The sequence below is a fragment of the Citrus clementina genome, unplaced genomic scaffold (assembly GCF_000493195.1).
Source record: "Citrus clementina cultivar Clemenules unplaced genomic scaffold, Citrus_clementina_v1.0 scaffold_1, whole genome shotgun sequence".
Classification (NCBI taxonomy): Eukaryota; Viridiplantae; Streptophyta; class Magnoliopsida; order Sapindales; family Rutaceae; genus Citrus; species Citrus x clementina.
Window position 1 is genome coordinate 1,125,843 of NW_006263303.1, and position 22,700 is coordinate 1,148,542.

At 35.2% G+C, this 22,700-nt stretch overlaps 3 protein-coding genes across 3 annotated transcripts; 1 reads left to right on the forward strand and 2 right to left on the reverse strand.

Moving 5' to 3' along the window:
- Positions 1–3,135: 3,135 nt before the first annotated feature.
- Positions 3,136–11,208, reverse strand: LOC18053746 (muscle M-line assembly protein unc-89). Its single transcript, XM_006450236.2, has 14 exons — positions 10,879–11,208; positions 9,508–9,711; positions 9,192–9,373; positions 8,848–8,974; positions 8,566–8,763; positions 8,284–8,337; positions 7,204–8,121; positions 6,975–7,085; positions 6,157–6,230; positions 5,889–5,940; positions 5,612–5,698; positions 5,445–5,488; positions 4,157–4,231; positions 3,136–4,080 (listed from the first exon to the last, which is right to left on the reverse strand). The coding sequence occupies exons 1-14, from the start codon at positions 10,978–10,980 to the stop codon at positions 3,549–3,551; spliced, it is 2,760 nt and encodes a 919-aa protein (XP_006450299.1). The 5' UTR covers positions 10,981–11,208; the 3' UTR covers positions 3,136–3,548.
- Positions 11,209–12,418: 1,210 nt separating this feature from the next.
- On the reverse strand, positions 12,419–16,377 carry LOC18053747 (NADP-dependent glyceraldehyde-3-phosphate dehydrogenase). The gene is made up of 9 exons (XM_006450237.2): positions 15,918–16,377; positions 15,618–15,811; positions 15,392–15,520; positions 14,468–14,587; positions 14,201–14,337; positions 13,777–13,932; positions 13,142–13,520; positions 12,894–13,010; positions 12,419–12,732 (listed from the first exon to the last, which is right to left on the reverse strand). The coding sequence occupies exons 1-9, from the start codon at positions 16,054–16,056 to the stop codon at positions 12,619–12,621; spliced, it is 1,485 nt and encodes a 494-aa protein (XP_006450300.1). The 5' UTR covers positions 16,057–16,377; the 3' UTR covers positions 12,419–12,618.
- Positions 16,378–17,244: 867 nt separating this feature from the next.
- Positions 17,245–19,662, forward strand: LOC18053748 (stromal cell-derived factor 2-like protein). Its single transcript, XM_006450238.2, has 6 exons — positions 17,245–17,794; positions 17,960–18,100; positions 18,531–18,671; positions 18,891–18,940; positions 19,031–19,160; positions 19,304–19,662. The coding sequence occupies exons 1-6, from the start codon at positions 17,690–17,692 to the stop codon at positions 19,385–19,387; spliced, it is 651 nt and encodes a 216-aa protein (XP_006450301.1). The 5' UTR covers positions 17,245–17,689; the 3' UTR covers positions 19,388–19,662.
- The last annotated feature ends 3,038 nt before the right edge of the window (positions 19,663–22,700 follow it).

Genomic DNA, 22,700 nt, shown 5'->3' on the forward strand with positions numbered 1-22,700 from the left:
ATTTTTAAATTTTGCATTATTCACATTCAAACTATGGTAGGACTCCAAAGATAAAACGAAAACAAATAGAAAGCGCAAAAAATAAACATACATCGTAACTCTTAGATTTACATTATAGAACTTAAACTGATTTTGATTTTTTATTTTCAGCATAGGATCCGAATCAAGTTCTCATGTACGAATCACTTTATCTTTACTTAATTTACATTCAATTCTTATCCATTTGCATTCGCTATCCCAATCGTAGCCTATTAACAAACCTTCATTTCCATATGTTAAAATCATACCCCTATTTTAAGGGAAAAATTTTTGAGTGATGATACAGTTATAAATTCTTATAAATTTATCTTGTATAAATTGATGTGACATTAATTCATTGATTGAATGAAAATATAAAATAATATAAATAAATTATGTGGGTCAAAAATATTTAATTCAATTAATTTTATCATGTCACATTAATTTATATAAAATAAATATATATAAAAATTTATAATTGTATCGTTACTCAGAACGTTTATTCGACGGGCACATATACAACCTTAACATGCAGGGGAAGTTTGCCCCGTTTAATGGCTGAATGGCGATTCTAATGGTCGGAATAGGAGTTGTCACATCAATTATAATATGTGTGGAACCCACTAATTACAAAAATATAAAATTAATGTCTCATTATAAAACCCACCTACACTGTACAATACAGAAAGTGACATGATTAATTGGATACGTATGGATCCCTCTCATCTTTCATACGGGAACGGGAGCATGTTGCATATTTTAATAGAATTGCCAGACTTAGATTTTTAGGTTAAGTATTTTCTCAAATATGCATTTAAGAAAAGAGAAAAAAAAAAAAAAGAAAAAAGAAAGCTAAAACAGATGCCTTTGGCAAACTAGTGGACAAAAGGAGGTTGATAGAAGATCTGTTTCTCTTCTAGTCTCGAAAGCAGTAGGCCTCCTTTCTATCAAAGACGCAACTGCAGTCACCCCCTGGCAGTAAAATTTGACCGAAAAGAAGAGGGGAAAGAGTATGAAAACTAAATAAAAGAAAAGAAAAAAGAGAGAGAGAAAGCAGCAGCCGATCATGAAAAGATAGTTGGATTTTGAGTTTCAACAACCAACAACAAGATCTCAAAACACTATCGAGTGGGTGGGCAAGCAATACTAGAATTTTCCTGTGGGATTGCGGCCATTGTCACAGAAGTTACAGCTAATTAAGAGTATAACTAAAAGATTTATCTTCAAATGCTTTTTTATTAGCCTATGTAATTAATAAAAGAGTAAAAATATAATTTTTTTTTCTATAAGACACTTTAAATAAAAATAAGAACAAAATTTAATTACCTTTCGTTTTTTTAATAATAATGTGGTTATAATATTTTTCTCTCTTTAATAATGATATTATTAAAAATAGTATAATATTTTTTGAAGTAGAAAAAATTATAAATTAATATTTAAAAGAGAGAAGAATAATCTCAATTGAAGAATCTCGTTTAAAGGTTCTTTTAAAACTCATATTATTAACGTGGCTTTTTAAATAAAAAATAAAATTTTATTTTAAATTTTTTTTTGGAAATGTTGTAACCACCTTATAATTTATCCCAAAAAAAAAGTTTAATAAAGACCAAAGGGGAAGCAAGTTGAAAACTTGATGCATGCACGGGCGCGAGCAATATAATGAGTGGCAAAAGCGCTTTTGTTAACAAAATGATTGCTACAATTTGATGGTGGACATTATAAATTGATAATGATAGTTCAATGCAACTAACACAAAGTCATAAAATCATAATTGTATTTGCCTCTTTTAGGGTGGGCAAGGGGGTCCAAGCCTCCAATGTGCTTTCACTTGGAATCAATTAAAGAGTACGTTAAAATATAGGAAAAAAAAATTATGGTATCGAAAGTAACACATCGAACTACTGTATGTATGACATGTATAGTTAAATCTAATATAATTATTATTTACATATTGATTTTTTAAAATAAATAAATACATAACATAATATTATTTACTTATTGTGTGACTGATATGACAACTCTGATATATTTTAAAATTTTTCTACGATAAGATGATTACGTTATATGATACTTTCACTGATATGCTCCAGAACAACCGCTGGTGAAAGTCAACTATGCTTTTAACTTTAATTTACTTCTAACAATGAAAACACAGACTCCCTTTGTTTAGTATTTTTCGTCAACTTAGGGCCGTAGAGCATATACTATCAGACTCAAATTTTTAAAATCTATTCAATGATCAAATCGACTTTCGTGAAAAGAAGAAGGAAAGAGCCGCAAGTGCGACAGCCCAAACAAAAAGAGGGTTTATGGTTCCAATATAAAACATCGGGGATTTACACGTACATTAAAAATAGACCTCAAAAAGAGTTTTGGCATCCTTTTCCCTTAATTTGCTAACCGTTTCCATGCATGCGACAAAGTTGGAAGTTTTAGTGCCCTTTTCCCTTAATTTACAAAACATTTCCAGGCATGCTAAAAGTTTGGAGGTAACTTGATGGTAAAAATTTAAGTGATAAGTTGACCTTTGTTTGGTGTGGCTTGTTTAAATTCTGTTTCCTTTCAAGGAATTAGGGTTTGATTAGTAACATTGGAAATATTTGCTGAAGCATTTCAACATTAAAAAAAAAAAAAAAAAGTTTAAGCATTCAAACACTGAACCTTTTATCTTCCGTAAAAAAATCAACACTGAACCTATTAGGCCCGCAGCAAACAACACGATTTGAATAGAGAATTCCTTTTCCCTTACTACGATCAACAGTTTGCGCGCCCAAAACCGCCATAGCCCATCTTCATACTTACTCTGCATCCGAATGCTATCAGGACTCGACTGAGAAGCTTTGTGATTGTAAGGCTTTTGTTCACAAACTGCAGTTTTATATAGGTCTACCGTATGGTCTGGCAATCAAGAGGCTTTAAATCAATTGACATTTATTTTCACAAGTGCACTTTGCAGCATTTATTTTCCAAGTAGAAACTTATTCTAAGCCATACTCTGAAAGCAGTTTGAAGCATGCAGAAACTACATACTTCTTTGGGCTTTTAACTCTGCTCAAGCAGGAGTGCTTTCATGCATTCTTCATCAGCCAAACAAACAAAAATATTGTGCATCTAACAGAAACGAAAAGTGAAGCCCAAGACTCGAGTCAGAATCAGAAGAGATGCCTTGCTGATAGCAAGTTTCTTAATCTATTACATTATCTATCAAAAGCAATATTTTTTTTAACAAAGCTAACCCAATGTATTCTACTGTGGCTTAGACAATATAAATCCCAATTAATTTAACAAAAATAGGAAGAAAAGCTAACCCTAAAACTGCTATAAACTTAGACTAGACTAACTGTGAAATCTAACAATGCGAACCATGACCCGGAATTTATCCCAAAAGATTGCAATAAATACCAAAAAGCATGGCTTACTGTGGGCGCAGCATGCACAGCGCATCAAAGAAAGCTGCAATAAATAAGGTGCTGGGTTCCAAGATGATTCAAACGTGACAGATGAGACGTCAAAGCTGAAAGGGTAAATTTTCAACTTTTAGATCCTCTTCGTCGCTTTTTCCCTGATTTCACCTCACTTGCCAGTGTCTTGGAAGGACTTGATGACTTCCCCTTGGTACTTTCAGGCACTTTAGCAGAATCCATCAAATCCTTGACATCATCATCCTCTTTCACCTTTGTTGAACTAGACTTCAACTTGCCGGTTCCATTTGCATTAGATTTGCCAACAGTTTTTGGGGATTTACCCTTTGCATTGGATGATATCTTCGGTGTTTCTTGCTTTGACTTCTTGGTCTTCGGCGTCTCTTGCTTGGATTTGGAGGAAGTTTTTGGTGTCCCACTGCCACCCTCTTTTGATTTTGCTGACTTCGAGGCGTCCATGGCATCATTCTTGGATTTGCTAGCTGATTTTGAAGCAACATCAGCTGACTTAGTACTGTTTTTCACAGTATGATCTTTATTTTCTGATTTAATCTTAGAACCATCTTTAGATTTGCCATCAGATTTACGACTAGATTTCAAATCTGCAGTTTTGGCTTTGCTTGAGGAAGCCCCTCCACCCCTAGCAATCAAGTGTTTAACTTATCAGCACTAGAGAAATGATTGATCCAATAGCTAGGATGTACAGATTTACTCACTTCTTTGTTGAATTCTCTGACCTCCCTTGCTTAACTGAATGTTCAGCACTTGTTTTTGCCTTCTTCTTCAGAGGGCTGATTAAAACATTTGCACAAACAAGGTTAAATTAGATTAAGAACAGATATGTTCCCTAAAAGAGATAATATCAGACAGCAATAAATTGAATTAAAGACGTTAGAATGTAATAAAGTTTCACTAAGTAGACAGCACAAAACTTACCCAACCAGCTCCAGAACACCCCCCCCCCCCCCAAAAAAAAAACACAAAAAGAAAAAAGAAATCTCTTAACCCAGAAGCAGTTTCCTATAGTTCTTAACATAGCAGCACTTTTCCGCAGTTCGGTTGATCACAGTAAGAGTTCAGATAATGCACACCACACAACAACCAATTAGACAGCTCAAGAAATATAAACATGCTATTGGAAACTGAAATTGGTAAAATTCTTTCAAAGGAAGTATGAAAGTACAAAAACCACATCCCAGGATCAAAACGTAAAAAATAGTTGGAAAGACGAAGTAAGAATACAGCTTTCAAGTCAAAGCCAAACCAATGGCTTTTGTACCATAAAGCTGTCACAAGTCAATCCACATCACACAAGAGTAAGGACCCTAGATTTTCATGTTTATAAATAAAAAATATCATGAAAAAGAAGAAGGGGCAGTCTTAAGTATCATATTTGGGAGTGAATTGGCGTATGAAGTAGATTGTCGTGCTTAGAAGAGGTAGTTTGGGTTTAGCCTCAAATCAGTTGATGATAACTTTAGAATAAATGTCAAGAGGACTAGAACGACAAGAATGTATAAATTGTTTGGGGTAAGCATGGTGAAAACATTTCATTGAGCCGTTAGCAGTGATGGGGGGAAAAAAAGAAAAGCACAATGATTTAAGAAGCTAAGAATTTGGAGGAGTGCCCCTTGCTTAAAACTTTTTTCAAGAAGGTATAGTGCAAAATAGCAGAAAGCTGAAAATCCTTATTTATTGGTAACAGTGGATATAAATCAACTAAAAGGAGGTTACACAATCGGTCAGCTGATCCAACTATCCCAGCGTCCAAAAAAAAAAAAAATCTCAGAAATACTGCCAATCCATCCCAAACTAGATGCTAGGTGATCACTACCAAAAAATTAAAAAAATAAAATAAAACAAAAGGTCAATTTGGGTTGCGACACTTGGGGAACATAATTATGTCCATATGACAAGAAGCTCATAAATAACTTTGGGAACATCTCACTTTTGAAAACTAGAAGAAGCAGTTCCAATTCAGAACCTAAAATACACAATACTTACATTTCAGAGGACGCATTGGGACTTTCTCGATCAGCTGCTTGTTCCTGTTAACAACACTTATCAGCAAATGTCCATGACCGTAGACATTCATATATTCTTGAGTTTCTTATCCAAAATATATCCGACTGTAGATAATTTTTGAAATAACATATCAAGCAACCACATACCTCGTCTGAGTCAGAATCATCTCCAATAAATTCCCACCTCTCCCTTTTAAGATTCAAAATTTCTTCATCACCATCAACATATGAAACCTATTTAGGAATGACAATATAAAATAAGCACCTTTCAAGTAATTACTTGGAAATTGAAATAAGTTTCCCATAGTGGGGCAGAGAGAGAAAAGGAGGAGGGGTTAAAAAGGTGGACAAATGAACCAAAAAGTGTCATGAAAAGGCCTTCAAAATAAGAAAGGTAAACCGCCATCAATAATGGATGTCTCACCTTATGCTTCTTTTTAACAGGGTCAAATGACTCAATAACACCTTCATAATACCTGTACGTGACAACACAAGATTAGCATTTCAGATTCATGGTGCCATGTATAACTAAGCTCAAGCATTGCAATAGAACATTTGAGAAAACATTATTAAATAACAGAGAGCTTCATAAAAAGCCGGCATTAAGGTTTTAGTACAACCAAATAAAACAAACACTAATTTCACCAAAAGGAAAAAAAAATTACTGAAGAGGAAATATCATTAATACTTACATGCGATCCTTCGGCCACCAAACTTTAACCTTTGAACCAACCAGATTCTCTCCAAGATCTTCAGTATCAGAAGCCTGAAACAATCACTTCATAAGAAATCAACTAAGAAAGTGAAAAGGTAAAAGCAGATATCAGGCAGTAGCATAATACACATCTCAATTCCCAGACCATGGTTAGAAAAGGTGCAATTCTTCAGGGAAAAGAAACCTAACCAATATAACACAATCGAGTGCAATACCAGCAACCACCTTATTAAGAAGATTTAACTTGATTGATGATATCCCAACAACCATAAATGGTATCGCCAGCGAAAATTATTCAAATAGTGAATCTCAGATAATACAAAAATAAAATTGCAAAGAGAAGCTGTATCATTACTAACACTTTATACATAGAAGTTCCCCCCCCCCCCCCCCCCAAAAAAAAAAAAAGATATACAACTCTAACAAAATGCAACCACATCACAATGCACATGCTTGTTACCAACCAGCACTCACAGTTATTCAAAGTAAGGAGGACTTCGATCCACTTAATAGAAATATGGTGCAAAGAAGAAGGATACTGTCACAAAATGCAAATTTTCTAAAGAAGGTTCCCCCACCAGGCAAATGATAATATGCAACCAAAATATCATAGAGCTAAACACAAAAGAACAGATCAGAAAAAAAGGCCACTCTTTTTCTTTCCCAGGAGTACACTCTCCTGGATTCTTTTTCTTTCCCGGGAGCACACACTCTTGGAATTTGACAAGCTCATTGGACCAATGAAAATAGGATAGCAAACAGAACAAAAAAATAATTGGTACTAAGAGAACATACTTTTTCTTTCTCTGGAGTACGCCTTCTCTTGGAATTTGACTTGGAAGTCGCTTCAAAGTGCTGTGCATCTTTAGTTGGTTTTGCAGCTGACTTTGGCGAAGAAGCCATTTCCTAGATCAATAATGAAATGACAACAATTCTTCAGATTAGCAAATTAAATTAGAAAATAATTTATGAAGAATACCAATAACACAAGGCAAGGTTGCATTAGTAGTCAATTTGGCAGTACCTTATCATCTTTAGTCAACGATCTTGTTGCATCTTTTCCCGGAGTAGCTTTTTCCCGCCTTTTCTTCTCACGTGATTGTTTCCAGGAGGACCCCTCCCCATTGTTATTGCTGGCATCAACCTTCTTGGCTGACTGCTTCAGCAGTTTTACTTCTGAATCACTAGACGCACCGCTTTCTTTCTTTGATATATCTGCAACGGGAATTTTATCCTCATTAGCAGACCCAGCAGGCACCTTTTTCCCAGAGCGTTTAGGTGGTTTCGCTTCTGAATCACTAGTTCCTTCAGACGCCTTTTTGGAAAAATCATCAGCAGATGGTGTGCCCTCTGTAAGCACGAGGTCCTTTTTCTTTGAACGGCCATGCCTTTGGGAACGACTTTCATTTGGGACACTCCCGCTTGGAGACGAAGGAGCAACATCCATGGATCCACTTTCTGTTGCTTTAGGAGAAGAAACCTGAACACCAGTCTCCTTTTCATTTTGGGCAGACACAGCCCCCTCAGCAGTTGGCTCCTCATGAGGTGAACTAGGATTCTCCTTGTCATCACTTTTATGATCCAACACAGCCTCAGTTTCCTTCTCGCTATCAATTTGAGAACTGTCAGATGGTTCTTCTGATTTCATCAAAGAATTAGATTTCTTCCCTTTCCTATTGGTTGTCTGTTCTGGCTTATCTTCTGCAGTTATTGCTTTATCAGCAACAGAACTATCAGGTTCTGCATTGCTTGCTGTTTCTACACCTTTGGACTGATCAGTAAGATTACCAGGCTCCTCCTTCTTCAAAGAATTTGAATCTGCCAAAGAGTCATCTTCTCCTGTCTGAGCATTACCATTGTTCACAATTGCTTTAGGAGATCTATTATCAGCAAGATCAACTCGTTCTGTAGAAGGCCCTTCTATGACAATCTCTTTGTCAACCTGATAATAATTATAAAAATTTATAAATGACCATTTCCAATTTGAAATGTGCAAAAAAGAAAAACATGGAAATGAAGGATTACATAAACAAAAGAGAATTGAGAGCTAGGTTAACAGAGAGAAGAGCACAATAAAAAATAATTCAAAACAAAGAACAAAAACCTGAGCTGTTTCATCCACTGGCGCCTTCACTGACATGCTCTTGTCCTCATCAGTCTGCAAAAAATAATACACAGTAAAGAAATGAAATCAAATCAAGCTTCAATCCACATCCAATAGAAAACAATAAGTCCATGACAGCAAATGACTACTTTGCAGGCTCTTTCGAAGATTTCAAATGCACAAGATCAAGGGAAAGTCTAAATAGGCACACAAAAAATTGGACTCAAGCACAAGATTAACAAGCCTCCATATACGTTCTCCTGTGACTCTTAATAATTTCACCTTATGTTTGTTAGAGACATGTACATCATTCTGCTCGACAGCAACAGATGCCTCCTGGCATATAGAAGCAACTACTTCACTGTAATCATCCAAAGAGATGCCTGAGGATTTTACTGCTTGCAACAAGTATGGTTTAACCTTTGCTGCACAGCTTTGAAGTACTTTCTCCGCCAACCTCCGAGCAATAGGTAACACTTCCTGAAAATATTAAAAATACCTTAAGAAATCACAAAAATGGAAGACAAACTATTAACACAAATCATTATATTTATGATTACTGACCTCATTGTCCTTTTTCACACAATCTAATATTGGAGATAGTAGCTCCAGAGGTATATCTTCACTTTCTTCTAAGACAAGACTTATAATTGTCTCCATGGACGAAAAGACATTGTCAGGGTGGTCATCCCTTAAGAAAGAACAAAAGAAACCATCAGAACATGCATTTCATATCTCAAAACTAGTGCTCTCAATTGTTCACCAATTATAGATATTAAGCTAACACTAAAGAAATATGCGGGATAGAATCATTCAATAGGCCCTTTCCACATAAAATATACATCAATAAATGAGAAAACATCAGCATGGGCAAAGGTGACTATCAACCAAAGACATTCTTTTCATACCTTATTGCCTCAAGAAAATGCTGGAACATCTCGATAATCAGTGCATCACATTCAAGATCCAACATAACAACACACGACCTGACCTTGGCAACAGTTTCAAGGATTGAGGTTCTCTTAGCATACGAGCGGCTTGATTTGTCAGACAAATTTTCAAAAGATGATACAATCAATTGAAAGACTTCCTGCAAACAAGCACAAGGGGGAAAGGGGGAAAAAAGAATTGAGGAATTGTGAATGCCAACAACATGCATGAAAGGGCAATACAAGACAGCTAACTGTGTAAAGATTCTATAGAAATCCATGCCCCGCAGTGTACCTTCATCTGGTCATCCTCATAAGGAGCTTCTGGTGCAGTTATTCTTGTTATCTCACTGATGCATGCAGCCACTGCAACTTTCACATCAACATCTGAATGCCCAAAAAGTTGGTCCGCAACCAATGCTTTCTGCGAGGGAGTGAGTGCATTTTGCATTGACTTGGTAGGTGACTGTTCCACCCTAGACAGATAACTCTCAACTTGCTACATTCGGAAGGTAAAAACAAAGGCTGGGAATTAAGTGAAGTCATTCGGAATGGATGAAAAGGAAAGTAACAACTCGTCTCAGCTCGTTTTTGAAAAACCACCATTTATGGAACAAGTTTGTTAATTCGCATAAAAACCTTCTATGTAATAAAAGCACAACGAAAGAAAAGGTACGCAATCAGTTGTTCACAATAATCCCAATTAATCCTTATCTGGGAAAGTTTTACAACAAAATCTACTGAACCCTTAAAACCATAATCCCTCCAGGAAAAACCCGAAAACAGCGACAGCAAGAAATTATTCATTAAATATCTTATCTTCTCTGACAAAACCCACAGCTAATGTAATTAATTTATGTAAATGAAATCAGATATGTTAGCCGGCAATCAATTTTCCCATTTCTGGAAACCACTCACATAAAAACGATCTTGTCAACAGATCCTGATATCGCACGTCATCTGCGTTTAATTAACTATGCAAACATAATGGATGCTCCTAATTACATCATTCAACACTGACATCAAACCAAACACTGTTTATATATATATATATATGAAATTCCATAAATAGAGATGGAAAAAGCCATTCATGCCCTCGTTTAATTCAAAATTTTCCCTCGCATATCTAAATGTCCATTCATGAACTCATTCAAATATTCGCGCGCAATTCAAACACATGAGAACTTCCCAGAAGTCCAATAGCAAAAAGGAGCTCTTTAAACTAAATTCAAAACCAACTTGTCCAACAAGTTACCTATCTCATAATATCATCAAAGGGGGGAAAAAAAAGGGAAAGAAAGGACACTGGTTTCCACAAGCTGCTTTTTCAAGACATGTGTACAGAGTCCACTGAGTTTCACATGTTGTAAATTCCACAAACTTATAGCAGTATGTACATAAGCACTGCCATCTGTGCGCTAAGCTCAATCAAGCGATACACAAACAAGGCAAATGCAACGTTTTAAAAATAAAAACATCAACAACATTACTATGAAGTCAATATAGCTCGTAAAAGGACACTCAACATGCATCACATAAGCTTCGCAATTACTAAAAACATCATAAATAATTTCAAATAATATATATATAATATAAAAACTAATATAAGCAACAATATACGTGACATTAAATTTTTCAAATATGGAATAAATAGAGTAAAGCTTACATCAAGAAGAGGAAGGAGTTCATCAACGGAATCTGGAGGTTCTAGAAGCTTATTTCCAGCGTCCATGAGCTGTTGCTCGAGCTCCTTATCAGACGAAGCCATAATTTCTCTCTGTACGAAAACACCAATAGATCCTTCGATTTCAGACGCTCGAACTTCGATTTCACACCATTGAAAGCCTAGAAAACGACACGGAAACAAAGAATTGAAGATTCAAAAGCGAGATTCGAACGAGAAATTTAGAGAGAGAAAGTTAGGGTTTCTCTCGTCTTTGTTTTTGCTTAGAAAGAGCGAGAGAGAGAGAGAGAGAACGAGTGTGTGTATTTTTTTTTTTTTTTTTAATTTCGTTAGACTTTGAAAATATTTATAAATAAAATAACAATATAAAAACAGGGATCTTTTTCGCGTCTCTTATACTTTCTGAAGGGGGTGTTTTGGTAAACGAAAATTTATTATTCGTGCGCTTTAAAGGAGAATCCAGCAAAGTCCTTGCTCGGATACCGCCGTGTTTATGAGCTCCAGTTAAATATGGGGTTTCAAATCCGCTTTCGGATTTTCATGACTGTGGGTTCAACGTGGACATACTCTCGACCGCTTGATTTTTTAATTGGCCTTTTTCTTTTCTAATTTTGAGAGGGATTTTGACGGACAGTACAATATTTTCTTAATAATTTAATTACATATCAACAAATTATATAAATCATATAATAAAACCTTAAGACGTATAAAGCATGCCCCAAAATTTTTCTTTTATATTTTCAATATGTCTGCTATATTTTAGAGCACTTAAAAATCTTAAAATCATATTGTAGAAAACGTGAGAAATATATATATTAATATAGACACACACACATACATATATGTTTTAGAGAATACGTAAATTCGCCATACTTTATGGTATATTTCATCCCTTTATTAAAAATTTAATCAATTTGAGAGGATGAAGAGATAAGCACGTTATTAAATGTGAAATTGAATACTATGTATATCGTCCAATGACCATATATGTATTTACATTTAAGGACATAAAACAAAACAAGCAAAAAAAAATCATAAATAAAAAGTATCACTGTCATATGTGTATTTACGTTGAAAAAAATATTAAATAAATTTGTAATTACATTAAATTAAACTACTGTTTGTATTATAATTATTATTTTGAAAATGTTGTTCTAATATATAAATGTATGCAAATCTCAAATCTACCGGTTGTACGTATTACTTTGGATGCATGAAATATTTTCTAATTTTTTTTTATTAAACATGCAACTCATAAATCTCAAACCAAATTATAAAAGATTACTGTTATAATTGATACATGCCCCTAAATGGTATGTTGAAGAAAGCCCAACAAATAATTGCCTTTTCAATAACATATAATGTATTTACATCCATAACCTTTGTTTCCTCAATGATCTTATCCCTGCATGGTGTTGTTACATATGGAAAGAATCCCAATAAAGTAGGGCAGCTATAATTACAAATACCTTACCATAAATTCAATTTGAAAAAAAAAAAAATCAAATAACACTCCATCATCTTTACTTATATAACCAGAGCCAATTTAAACAATAAGATAACCACAAGAAACTTGTGGGTACATGCAAGTGCCGATTACTTGCCCGTGAAGGCAAGGAAGATAACATACAGTGATTTTATTTTGCCAGTTATATACTCTAGGTAGATAGATAACATGTACTCTATAAGGTGAGCGTAGCTCGATGCTCCTATTAATTATCATCAACCTACGGTGTAAGACGGGGTTGGTAAATTGATTACAGTGCTCTTGATTTTCGTCATCATATTGATGCTATTGGTGATTCCCTGTGAACCAATTCCGCTGTCCTTTAAGCCCTGCCGCCATAAAATGCTCAATAAGTTGAGTCAATAGCTTAACAGTTTATACGGATTGAAAAATGCTCAATAAGTTGAGTCAATGGCTTAACAGTTTATACGGTTTGAGGTTGAATACTTGAATAGCAATTTGTAAGTACGGCACTCTAATAAAGATTAACCTGGAAAGGAAAATGATCAGGTCCACGAGACGGAGCTGAATTAATCTGAACCGTTCCTGTTTCCATCGCGTCACTGATTAAAATTGCTTTGTTTATATCCCTAGTAAATACACATCCCTGAAAAATGAAATTTGAGCACAATTGATCACAGCGGTCAGTAGTAATTTAAGTAGCAATACACATTTGACTTTCCATGAACTTCAAGCTGGTAGTTTTGCAGATGGTTGGCAAAATAAGATATATGTTACCTGAAGACCAAAGTTGCTAGCATTACAATGGTGGATTCCTTCTTCGACCGAGTTTATCCTAATAACTGGCAGAACAGGACCAAATGGCTCCTCCCATGCTATCCGCATATCAGGTAGGACATTATCTAACAATAAAGGCCATATGAGGTTGCCCTCCCTCTTGTACTCCTGACAAAATGTTGCGGCCTTTTGCTTAGCATCCATAACCAACCCTTCAATAAAGTTAGCAGACGACTCTGTAACAACCGGGGTTATATCGCAATCATCTTCAGGAGCACCAACCGTCAGTTTAGCAACTTTAGCTTTTACTTTCTCCACAAGAGTGTCGGCTACTGATTCCATGACCAAGGCAACTTTCACGGCTGTGCATCTTTGACCACTGGCAGAGAGGATTATCAACATAATCAAACATATTTATTACTAAAACTTCATAGACAAAACTGTCGAAATGATTGAATGGTTATTTACCAGACATTTTTTAAAGAACTCAATAACAAAAAAGGGAAAAAACAATGATAGTGATGTAAAATGATCAAGCACGCCACAAAAAATAAAAACATGACTTAATCCACAAAACAGGCCATCTATTAGATCACAAAGGAAGATCTTATAATTGATGGATGGTCGCAATTCACCTATAAGAAAAGCCTCCTTTAACGATATTGGCTGCAGCCAAATCCAAATCCGCATCTTCAAGTATGATACAAGCATCCTTTCCACCAAGTTCCATCTGAAGAGGAATCATGCCTGCCTTCTTTGAGATTGAAATTCCAGTATCCCCACCTGTGAAGCTGAGCATGTATGCTTATTAGTCGATGATCGATCTGTAAGCTACAAGGGGTTCTTGAAATTCATGTAAATTCCAATTCCAGAAGCAAAGATTAGTAAAATCTAGAACATGACTCTTTTGGCTTTATGATGGGAGGACATTTATCCCTTTTCCCTTTTTTCTTTCACAGGGTATAATAAAAAATCATAAAAAAGCAATACAAAAATGAATGATAAGCAATGAAAACTGAAACTACGTAGTAATAAGATCTTGAAACATCTAATAGTTACCTAATACAATTGATACTGGGATGCATGGTGAGGAAGTCACCAATCTCAGAACCTTTTCCAGTGACACAACTAATTAGACCTTTAGGAAAACCGGCCAAATGAAAGCAATGTACCATGTGAAGTGCAGCCACAGCACCCTGCCCAGCAATAAAATCATTACTGCTAGAACTGCCCGAACTTAAAAATCAGCTAAACTGAAGTACATTTTGGTGGAAACCAGATATAGGATGGAAATTGGTAAATTAGATCATCGGTTTGAAACCTTACCTGGGTTGGAGGCTTGAGCACAATGGAATTTCCAGCAATGAGTGCCGGAGCAATTTTTGAAACAGCGAGATTAACAGGATAGTTGAATGGTGGAATGGCTAAAACAACACCCAGGGGTATCTGCAAAAGGTGCAAGTCCAAATAAATCATCCATAAACAACATACAGAGTAACTGCACCATTCTTGCAAGTTACTTACAGAGCAGGAATTTCAATCAATGTCACAAGATGATGAAAATTATACAGAGAGACACCAATTAATCCACAAACGAGGATTGGGGCAGGGGAGCTAGAAATGAATTTTCTGATGGTATCACAAGTTATGAGTTAGTCAGGGTACTGGCAAAACCAAAAAGCATAAGCTTTCCTGTTACATTAGATGTTTCCATTTCAACTATTATTTAAAAAATTATATTAATCTGTGTCCAAAACTGACAGAAGCAAAGTGTTGACATCCGCTACTTAGACATGTGGCTCTCCGTTCATTCTTTCAATTTTTTGTAATACTTATTGTTACCCATACATACATATCTTTTTAGATCCATTTGCAGCTTAGACATGTTACATGCATGCATAATGAACACATTCTTGATTCTTCAGCATTTGTTCCAAAAATGTGATATATCCTGAACATAGGTGTTGTTGTTTAAGAGGTTTGCAATGTCTATAATAAAAGTCCCTGGTCAATGACTCCATGGATATTCCTTGTAATATTCCTCTTAGAAAACAGTGAAAAGAACCTTGTTCTTTATGAGAAAGTTGCATAATGAACAACTCTCTCAAATGCCTACATCAGCAGCAGCCACACAACACAAAACAACACAAAGCTCCTTTTGTTTTAGCCGCATCAGGATACCAAACAAAGCCTTTGCTTACACTAAGACTAATTTGTAAAAAAATTTCAGAAAGGAAGCAGTGAAGTTACCTTTGAAGTGAGGCAATATTTAGTTCTCTCATTTCCAGGGAAACTATCAGAGACCAACAATTTCCCTTCCCCAAGAATTCTAACACCTTCCTCAGCGCAATATGAAACCAGATCACCAGATCTCACTACCTAATTAATCAAGGGCAAAGAAAATAAAACTCAATTCACAGCAAAGTAACTCTTGCAAAGAAAAAGATTTAAAACAAAAATTGTTAGTTGTATTTACTTCGGTGACTGCATCCTTAGCAGGTTTAGCTATTTCTTTAACAAGGCACTCAGCAATGGGAGCTTTTTGCTCTTTTAAGATTGCAGCTGCCTTGTGAAGCAATTCTGCTCGCTTCCACAGTGGAGTCTTTGCCCATGATTTTTGTGCTAACTTTGCTGTTTCCACGACCTTGTTCACCTCTTCCTGAGTACAAGCTGTCAAATTCTTACACCCAATTAGCTTAACCAGAGGGACAAGAAAACCGGGTTTCCAACTAAAATATTTGAAAAAAAAAAAAAAGTCTGTAGAAGCTTAAGTTACCTTGAACTCTGAAGTGGGGTTTTCTAGTAGTGGGATTGATGATGGTAACTGATTTGCCAGAAGATGATTTTCTCCATACACCGTCGTAAAAGAATTTGTAGACACCATTTTCATCAACGATCTCTTCAAAAACTGCCATATTTGGTTCTTGCTTTGCTTGCTAGCTACCTGCTTTTGATCTCTGCTTTTGACTTCGACCTTGAGAAGCACCCCAAGCTTTAATTAAATAAGAAGAGACTGCGATCCTGTTCTTGGAGAAAGAAGTGATGCTTTGATGGCTTCGTTTATTCTGGGATAATGCCACGTAGATGATTGTTGTGGAAATGGCGCGAACGTGGGGCCAGTTACCTTCCACGGTTGATGTAAGGTGGCCTCCAAATTTGACACGTTGCTTATAATTTTGCTTTTTGTCTTCCGTTCTTACGCCAGTTTATTGTTTTCATGGAAAATAATGTATTATAAAATGCGTGAATTGAGATACCTAACCGAAGAAATTTTGATTTTGTAAAAATAGGTGTGGTTCATACTTCATACAATTTGTTCAAAGCCTTAGACTTGGAATGGATTGAAAAGACGATAATACCCTTCGAATAAATTTGAGTAAAAATAATAAAATATAATGTAATGAAACTACTACAAAATTATCTAAATACATACTTCCGCTCGCTGAAGTCACATGTGTCATATGATTTGGAATCTCGTCTCTTCCCATCAATTTTCTTTTTTTTCTTAACACTTTCTTATGATTTTGCTCTCATTTCTAGATGATTGCTAACACTCATGGTATTTTTATCAATTGATAATTGGAATGAGCTTGAATTAGAATGAAAATGAATTAGAATGGGCAAAATAGGAATGAAAAATAAAAATAAAAATAAATTGTTTACTTGAACTATAAGATTCAAAATCAGAATGTATTGTATTTTCATTAATCTGTTTATTTTATCCAAAAATCAAAATAAATTATTTTAAGTTACTAAAATACTCTTAATTAATATTTCAATATATCAAGATAAGAAATGGTGATGCCATGTCACCTTCTCAAGTTCCAACTTTATATATTTATATAGATACCAACTTTATATATTTATATAGATAGATAAATAGATTTCAATTAATGTGCCACCCATCAATTAAATAATAAAATATAATTAATTTTTTTTATAAATATTAATAAACGAGTGGCAGATAATATTAGAGTTGTTAAAATTTTTAGCATTATTATCATTGAATTACTGGCAGAGCCGACGTCGGTGATAGCAAGTCAAGTCAGGAGTGCCTGAGGGGCACGCTTGCTTAGGCAAACACCGAGGGGTGGTACGTCAAATTAAAAAAACGTATTGACCTTTGACTTCTCTAACCTCGTTTCAGTCCAGAAGAGAGTGTTCGCTCCAATACTCTTCCCCCACGTCAACTAATATCCACGTGTCTCATTTCTATTCGTCGATACCAAGTCATCCAACAGGTCACCATCTCCTCCCTCTCTCAACTCAAAACCATTTCGATCACAGATCCATTCGACAATCCTGCTGATCCCCAAAACCAAAACTCACCAAAGGCTCTCTCCGTGAACTCTGGATAGATCCCCCGATCGCACCGTGGCTTCGTCCGGGGCGCCGCCGACGACGCAATCCCTCACTCAAAGAAGAAAACAAACATCATCAACCGAAAACGCTAACCGCAGTAGAGATTCGATAAGAGGTTCGCGAGCGAGACCTCAAAACGACTTTCCTTTTTGGCAACAGAACTGGTTCTTAGGTTTGCTCTTTTTCATGGCAATGGTATTCTTCGCTCTCGCTGTCTTCCTCTTCCTCGGCCTCAATCTCGACGAATCTTCTCCTTCCTCCGCCTCCGCCGCTTCCTCTGAAACTGTCGAGGTCGGAATTCAACTTTTTAATTTCTTGATTTTATAGCATTTTACGGGAATTAGAAATTTGTTACTAAGTTCATTATTTTGTTAGGGCGTAATTCTCAATAACTGATGTGGGCTGGAAAATACGATTTTTAATTTGTTTTTCTCTTTATTATTTTTGCTTTGACAGATTACTTATGGGACAGTTCTCAAGTTGATGCATGAGAAGACAAAATTCCGGCTGCATTCACATGAAGTGCCATATGGTTCTGGCAGCGGGCAGCAATCTGTTACGGGTTTCCCTGATGTTGATGATGCCAATAGCTATTGGGTACTCTCTCTGATTTTATGTTATCTGAAGCAATATAGATTTTGTGGTTTGGAATCAGAGCATTGCACCTCTTAGAATTGATTGGATCAGTATTTAACATAACTTGTATCGAAATGTTCATTTAACAGGGAAGTAAAAGTAGGCTCAGGAAACAATTTTTTTATTTTATATCTTTTTTTTTGTTTTTTTTGGTTGCGGCCATCCCTAATCTTTTGTTTCATATTTAAAGATAATTGTAGCTACTAGTTAGCCAATGTTTGTTTATTAGAGTTTAGTTGGTCATTTTGTAGTTGGAGTTTGACATACTTGATATAAATTTGGAAGGTCACTTCTATGTTAGTGAAGTTAATATTGCCGTATGATTTTGCAAGAAAGTGTAATCGGCAAGTGTTTTTTGTCTTCTGATATGATATAAGTTTTTCTTTTGCAGATTGTTAAGCCTATTCTAGGGGCATCTGCCAAACAAGGCGACACCATAAAGAGTGGGACTATTATCCGGTTGCAGCACATGAGAACTAGAAAATGGCTGCACAGCCATTTGCATGCGTCCCCAATTTCAGGAAACCTTGAGGTTAGTTTTTCTATTTTCCTTATGTTTCTGTAGCACTTCATTTTGTACAAGACCGTGATCTCAGCTTCTATTCTGTGTTCGAATTTAAACTAGATGGAACTGCTAATTGATTGAGTGTTCATTTTTTATTTTACTTTGGGCTGTAATATCGAATTGCCCTTATTGACCTTTTAAAATCTATATTTATTCTTTATCTAAATTACAATGTGCTGTGTGTAGATTAGCTGTTTCGGAGGCGAAGAGGAATCTGATACTGGTGATTACTGGAGGTGAGACTTTACACTAACTCTATTTCAAATTGTATCTACCTGTCATAGTCTTTCCACTGACTGATGCCATACTGGGCCAATTTCGATTAGGGTTATGATTGAGGGTAGCGGAAAGACTTGGAGGCAAGATCAAAGGATTCGGCTTCAACACGTTGACACAGGTGGCTACTTACATAGTCATCCCAAGAAATATCAGCGGATAGCTGGCGGACAGCAAGAGGTGAGAAAGAAACAATATAGTTCCATTCCCATTTAAACAAACATTGATTCAAAGTCGATCTGAAGTTCTAATGTCATTTATTTCAGTTTATATGTAGAACTTGCTTTTCAGTTCTCCATTTAACCATCTCTTTGTTTTATTAGGTCTGTGGCGTCAGAGAAAAGCGTGCTGATAATGTGTGGTTAGCCGCTGAAGGTGTATACCTCCCTGTTACTGAGAGCAAGTAGATTTTGGTGACATTATGTGAAGTTACCCTGTAAAAACAGGTGCTTGGGTTTTGGATATTTAGGTGGCTGGTGCCTGTTCTTATAGATATAGCTATTAGTTGTTGATGTTCTAATATGATGAGGGGAAAAAAATAACTTCCAGGGACTTGAAATTAGATGTTATCGGATGTAGTTTGTGTGTGCAATTTGTGCTACTGGAGGAGCACTCATGGTAACATAACTAGCAGTTTGTTTGATGATCTTTACATTGATATAAAGCATGTTTATTACCTCTTTCTGGCTTTATGTTCTATTGAAGTTGAACAAAATCTTTCAATTTAAGGATGTCCCATCTGCAAATCCTGTCACCTTTATTGAAACGCGCACATGGGATTGATATTATGCACATTACTATGAGAGTGAATCCATATATATAGATGATAATCTTGTTGGGAAATAAAAAAATTAGAAAGAAAAAGCAACTTGCAGTTGTGAGTATTCTACCTTTTTCTATTCCCTCTTTTTATTTACTTATTTATTTATTTTTAATTAAGAAAGCTTGTAGCAGGGGTGGCCATGTTTCGTGATTTGTTCAGAAACTTTAGAACCGATATTGGTTCAGTCATCGATTTTCTTTGTACTTTTCTCTTTTTTTTTTCCCTGTTTCGTCCCTCAAATAAATTTTGGTATCACAAAAGTTGAAATTGTTTGGTGGATAAATTCTTTTATTAGTAGTTAATACGCAGGAATTATTGTTTGTTTATACGGCTGTGGATTGAAAAGAGGGGAAAAGGAATAAGAAAAGGATGCGTGCGTATTTTGTTTATACGGTTTTTGTAAATGGTAAAAGTAGGAAGTTCCGGTGTTTTGCGCGCAATGAATTATTGGGCTGAAGAATGGGCCTACCATGTGCCCCAGCTTGAAGACTCTTTTGTTTCCGCCTCCTGCTAAAGAGGCCCACTTCTTTTGCCTCCAAGGACCTCAATTGATTCGCTATCTTATTCTCAGTCATTCCACTTCTCATTGTGGGGAAGGAATACCTCGGCACAATTTTTAGGAATAGTCTAAAATTTTCTATCAATTTTCAAAATTATAGCGCACTTTTTTAATTTTAATAGCAAAGAAATAAATAAATAAGATCATTTTGAGCATAATTGCTCCAAAGTATCTATTCATCAGTTAGGCACTCGATATGTTGATTGCATCTCAATTGCTCATGAATTGTCTCTTAAGCACAATAAATTATCAAAGGATATTTATGTTGGACATACTCATTTTTTTAACTTTAGTAAGAAAAATTTAAGTGGCATTTTTTTGGAAATTATTCCTAATTTAAACTATTTTTGCAAAACTTGCGGTGCTTGTAATACTTTTACATAATTGTTTAGACAAATTTTCCACCACCAATTAGGGATGGCAATGGGGAGGGGAGGGGAGGGGAGGGGACCGATCTCCCCGTACCCATCCCCGATATTTTGCGTATGTCCCCATCCCCTCCCCGTCTCCGTCAGAATTACTTGAGAGAATCATCATCCCCTCCCCGAATAATAATAGGGGATCCCCGAGGGTCCCCGATCCCCGAATAACTAATACATTTTTTTTCGATTTTGAGTTAATCATATTAAAATAAAAAATTCAAATAAAAGTAAAGTTCGAAATATATATTACATTAATATCTATTACAAAAGTCACATACATTAAATTAGTAAGTACCGCAACATGCAAAGGATACAAACTTCTTTTACAAACTATCATGAACAAATTAATAGTCTAATACAAAATTGTTACAAATAAAATCGAATTTAGATTCAAAATTAACTTTTTCAATGGTAGCGTGGGCACTTTATAAATGTAGACTATTCCCTTTACAACACAATAGTTAAATCAGAGCAAATCAAAAGCAAATATTAGATTAGATTAGATTAGATATTAAAATTGTGATTCGCTGTGGGCAATTATAACATCTAAAATTAAATAAAAAATAGATTTAAGTTTAAAATATTTAAAGAATATTAAAATTAAAAAAAATATTTGGCTAATAGAATCTACTCGGTCTTTTTAATGTTCTAAATAAAAATTTAGAACTTTAATTAGCTAATTAGGCCTAAAAGTTTAATAATATAAATATTTTGATATTTTTTATTTTTACCAATATTTATAATTTTATAATTTATTTACTAGTAATTTTAAAAAATTAAAATAAAATAAAAATAAAAATAAAAATTAAAATGGGGAAATGGGTAGGGGATGAGGATTCCACCTCATCCCCATCCCCTCTCTGAATAAGAAATTGGGCAAAAAAATTTCTCCGTCCCCTCCCCGAATAAGAAATTGGTATGAAATTATTCCCATACCCTCCCCGAATGGGGAAAATCTCCGAGGGTACCCGTCCCCGTGGGGATTTTTGCCATCCCTACCACCAATATATATATATATATATATAATTGAGGGTTTTTTTTTTATGGGTCCCTAAAAATATATAATATGGTAGGAATTGTCACATTCAGATCTCACTTCCAAACTCAAATTTTGAGAATTTTTTAAAATACCAAAAAACATGGGGCAGGCCGAAATTTGCAGTCCTAATTAATGCTGATTGCTCCCATATAATTAATTTCATGTTCACCAACACACAATGTGTGTCCCATTTCTAGCTAATCGTCTACCCTTACCTACCCCTTTATGGTCTCTCAGTTTTGCGTTGGGTTTCATTTCCTCAGACTTACATCTTGTCCTTTGTTTTAATATTTTACCGGCATTTTTCTTTTCTTTTCTTTCTTTCTTTTTTTTAATAAAAAAATAATAACGACTTGTCGGTGAGTTAAATCTCTGCATATTCTGTGAGTAATAATAATATGAAATGATGTGATACAAAGTTGATATTTTGGACTTTGGAGTATATAGTTCGGTTTGGTGTTCTAATTTTTAAGAAAATCGAATCGAATTAAATTATATTCGATATTTTTGACCTGAATCAAACTAGTCCGGTTCATGAGATCCTTTTATTACTACTATTCTCATTCATTCTTGAAGACCTAAACTAAACTCTTAACTGAAATCCAAAACCGATGGTTCCCTAAGAATTGCTCATCCAATCCACCATTCAGTTCGAGTTAAATGCCCACCTCGACAGTCTCTCTTTCTTTCTTCTTTGTTACTAAGTAATCTCAAGCTTTTGATTTAGTTAACATATAATTTGGAATTTGTGACCGAAAGTTAAAACTGTTAACATCATTCGTGGGTGTGTATTGGTAGGCCTGCCGCTAGGTACCACAGTTGACAAAGCGAATCAATTCTCTCCTTAATCAAAGCAAAATAAATCGATGGCCCACCC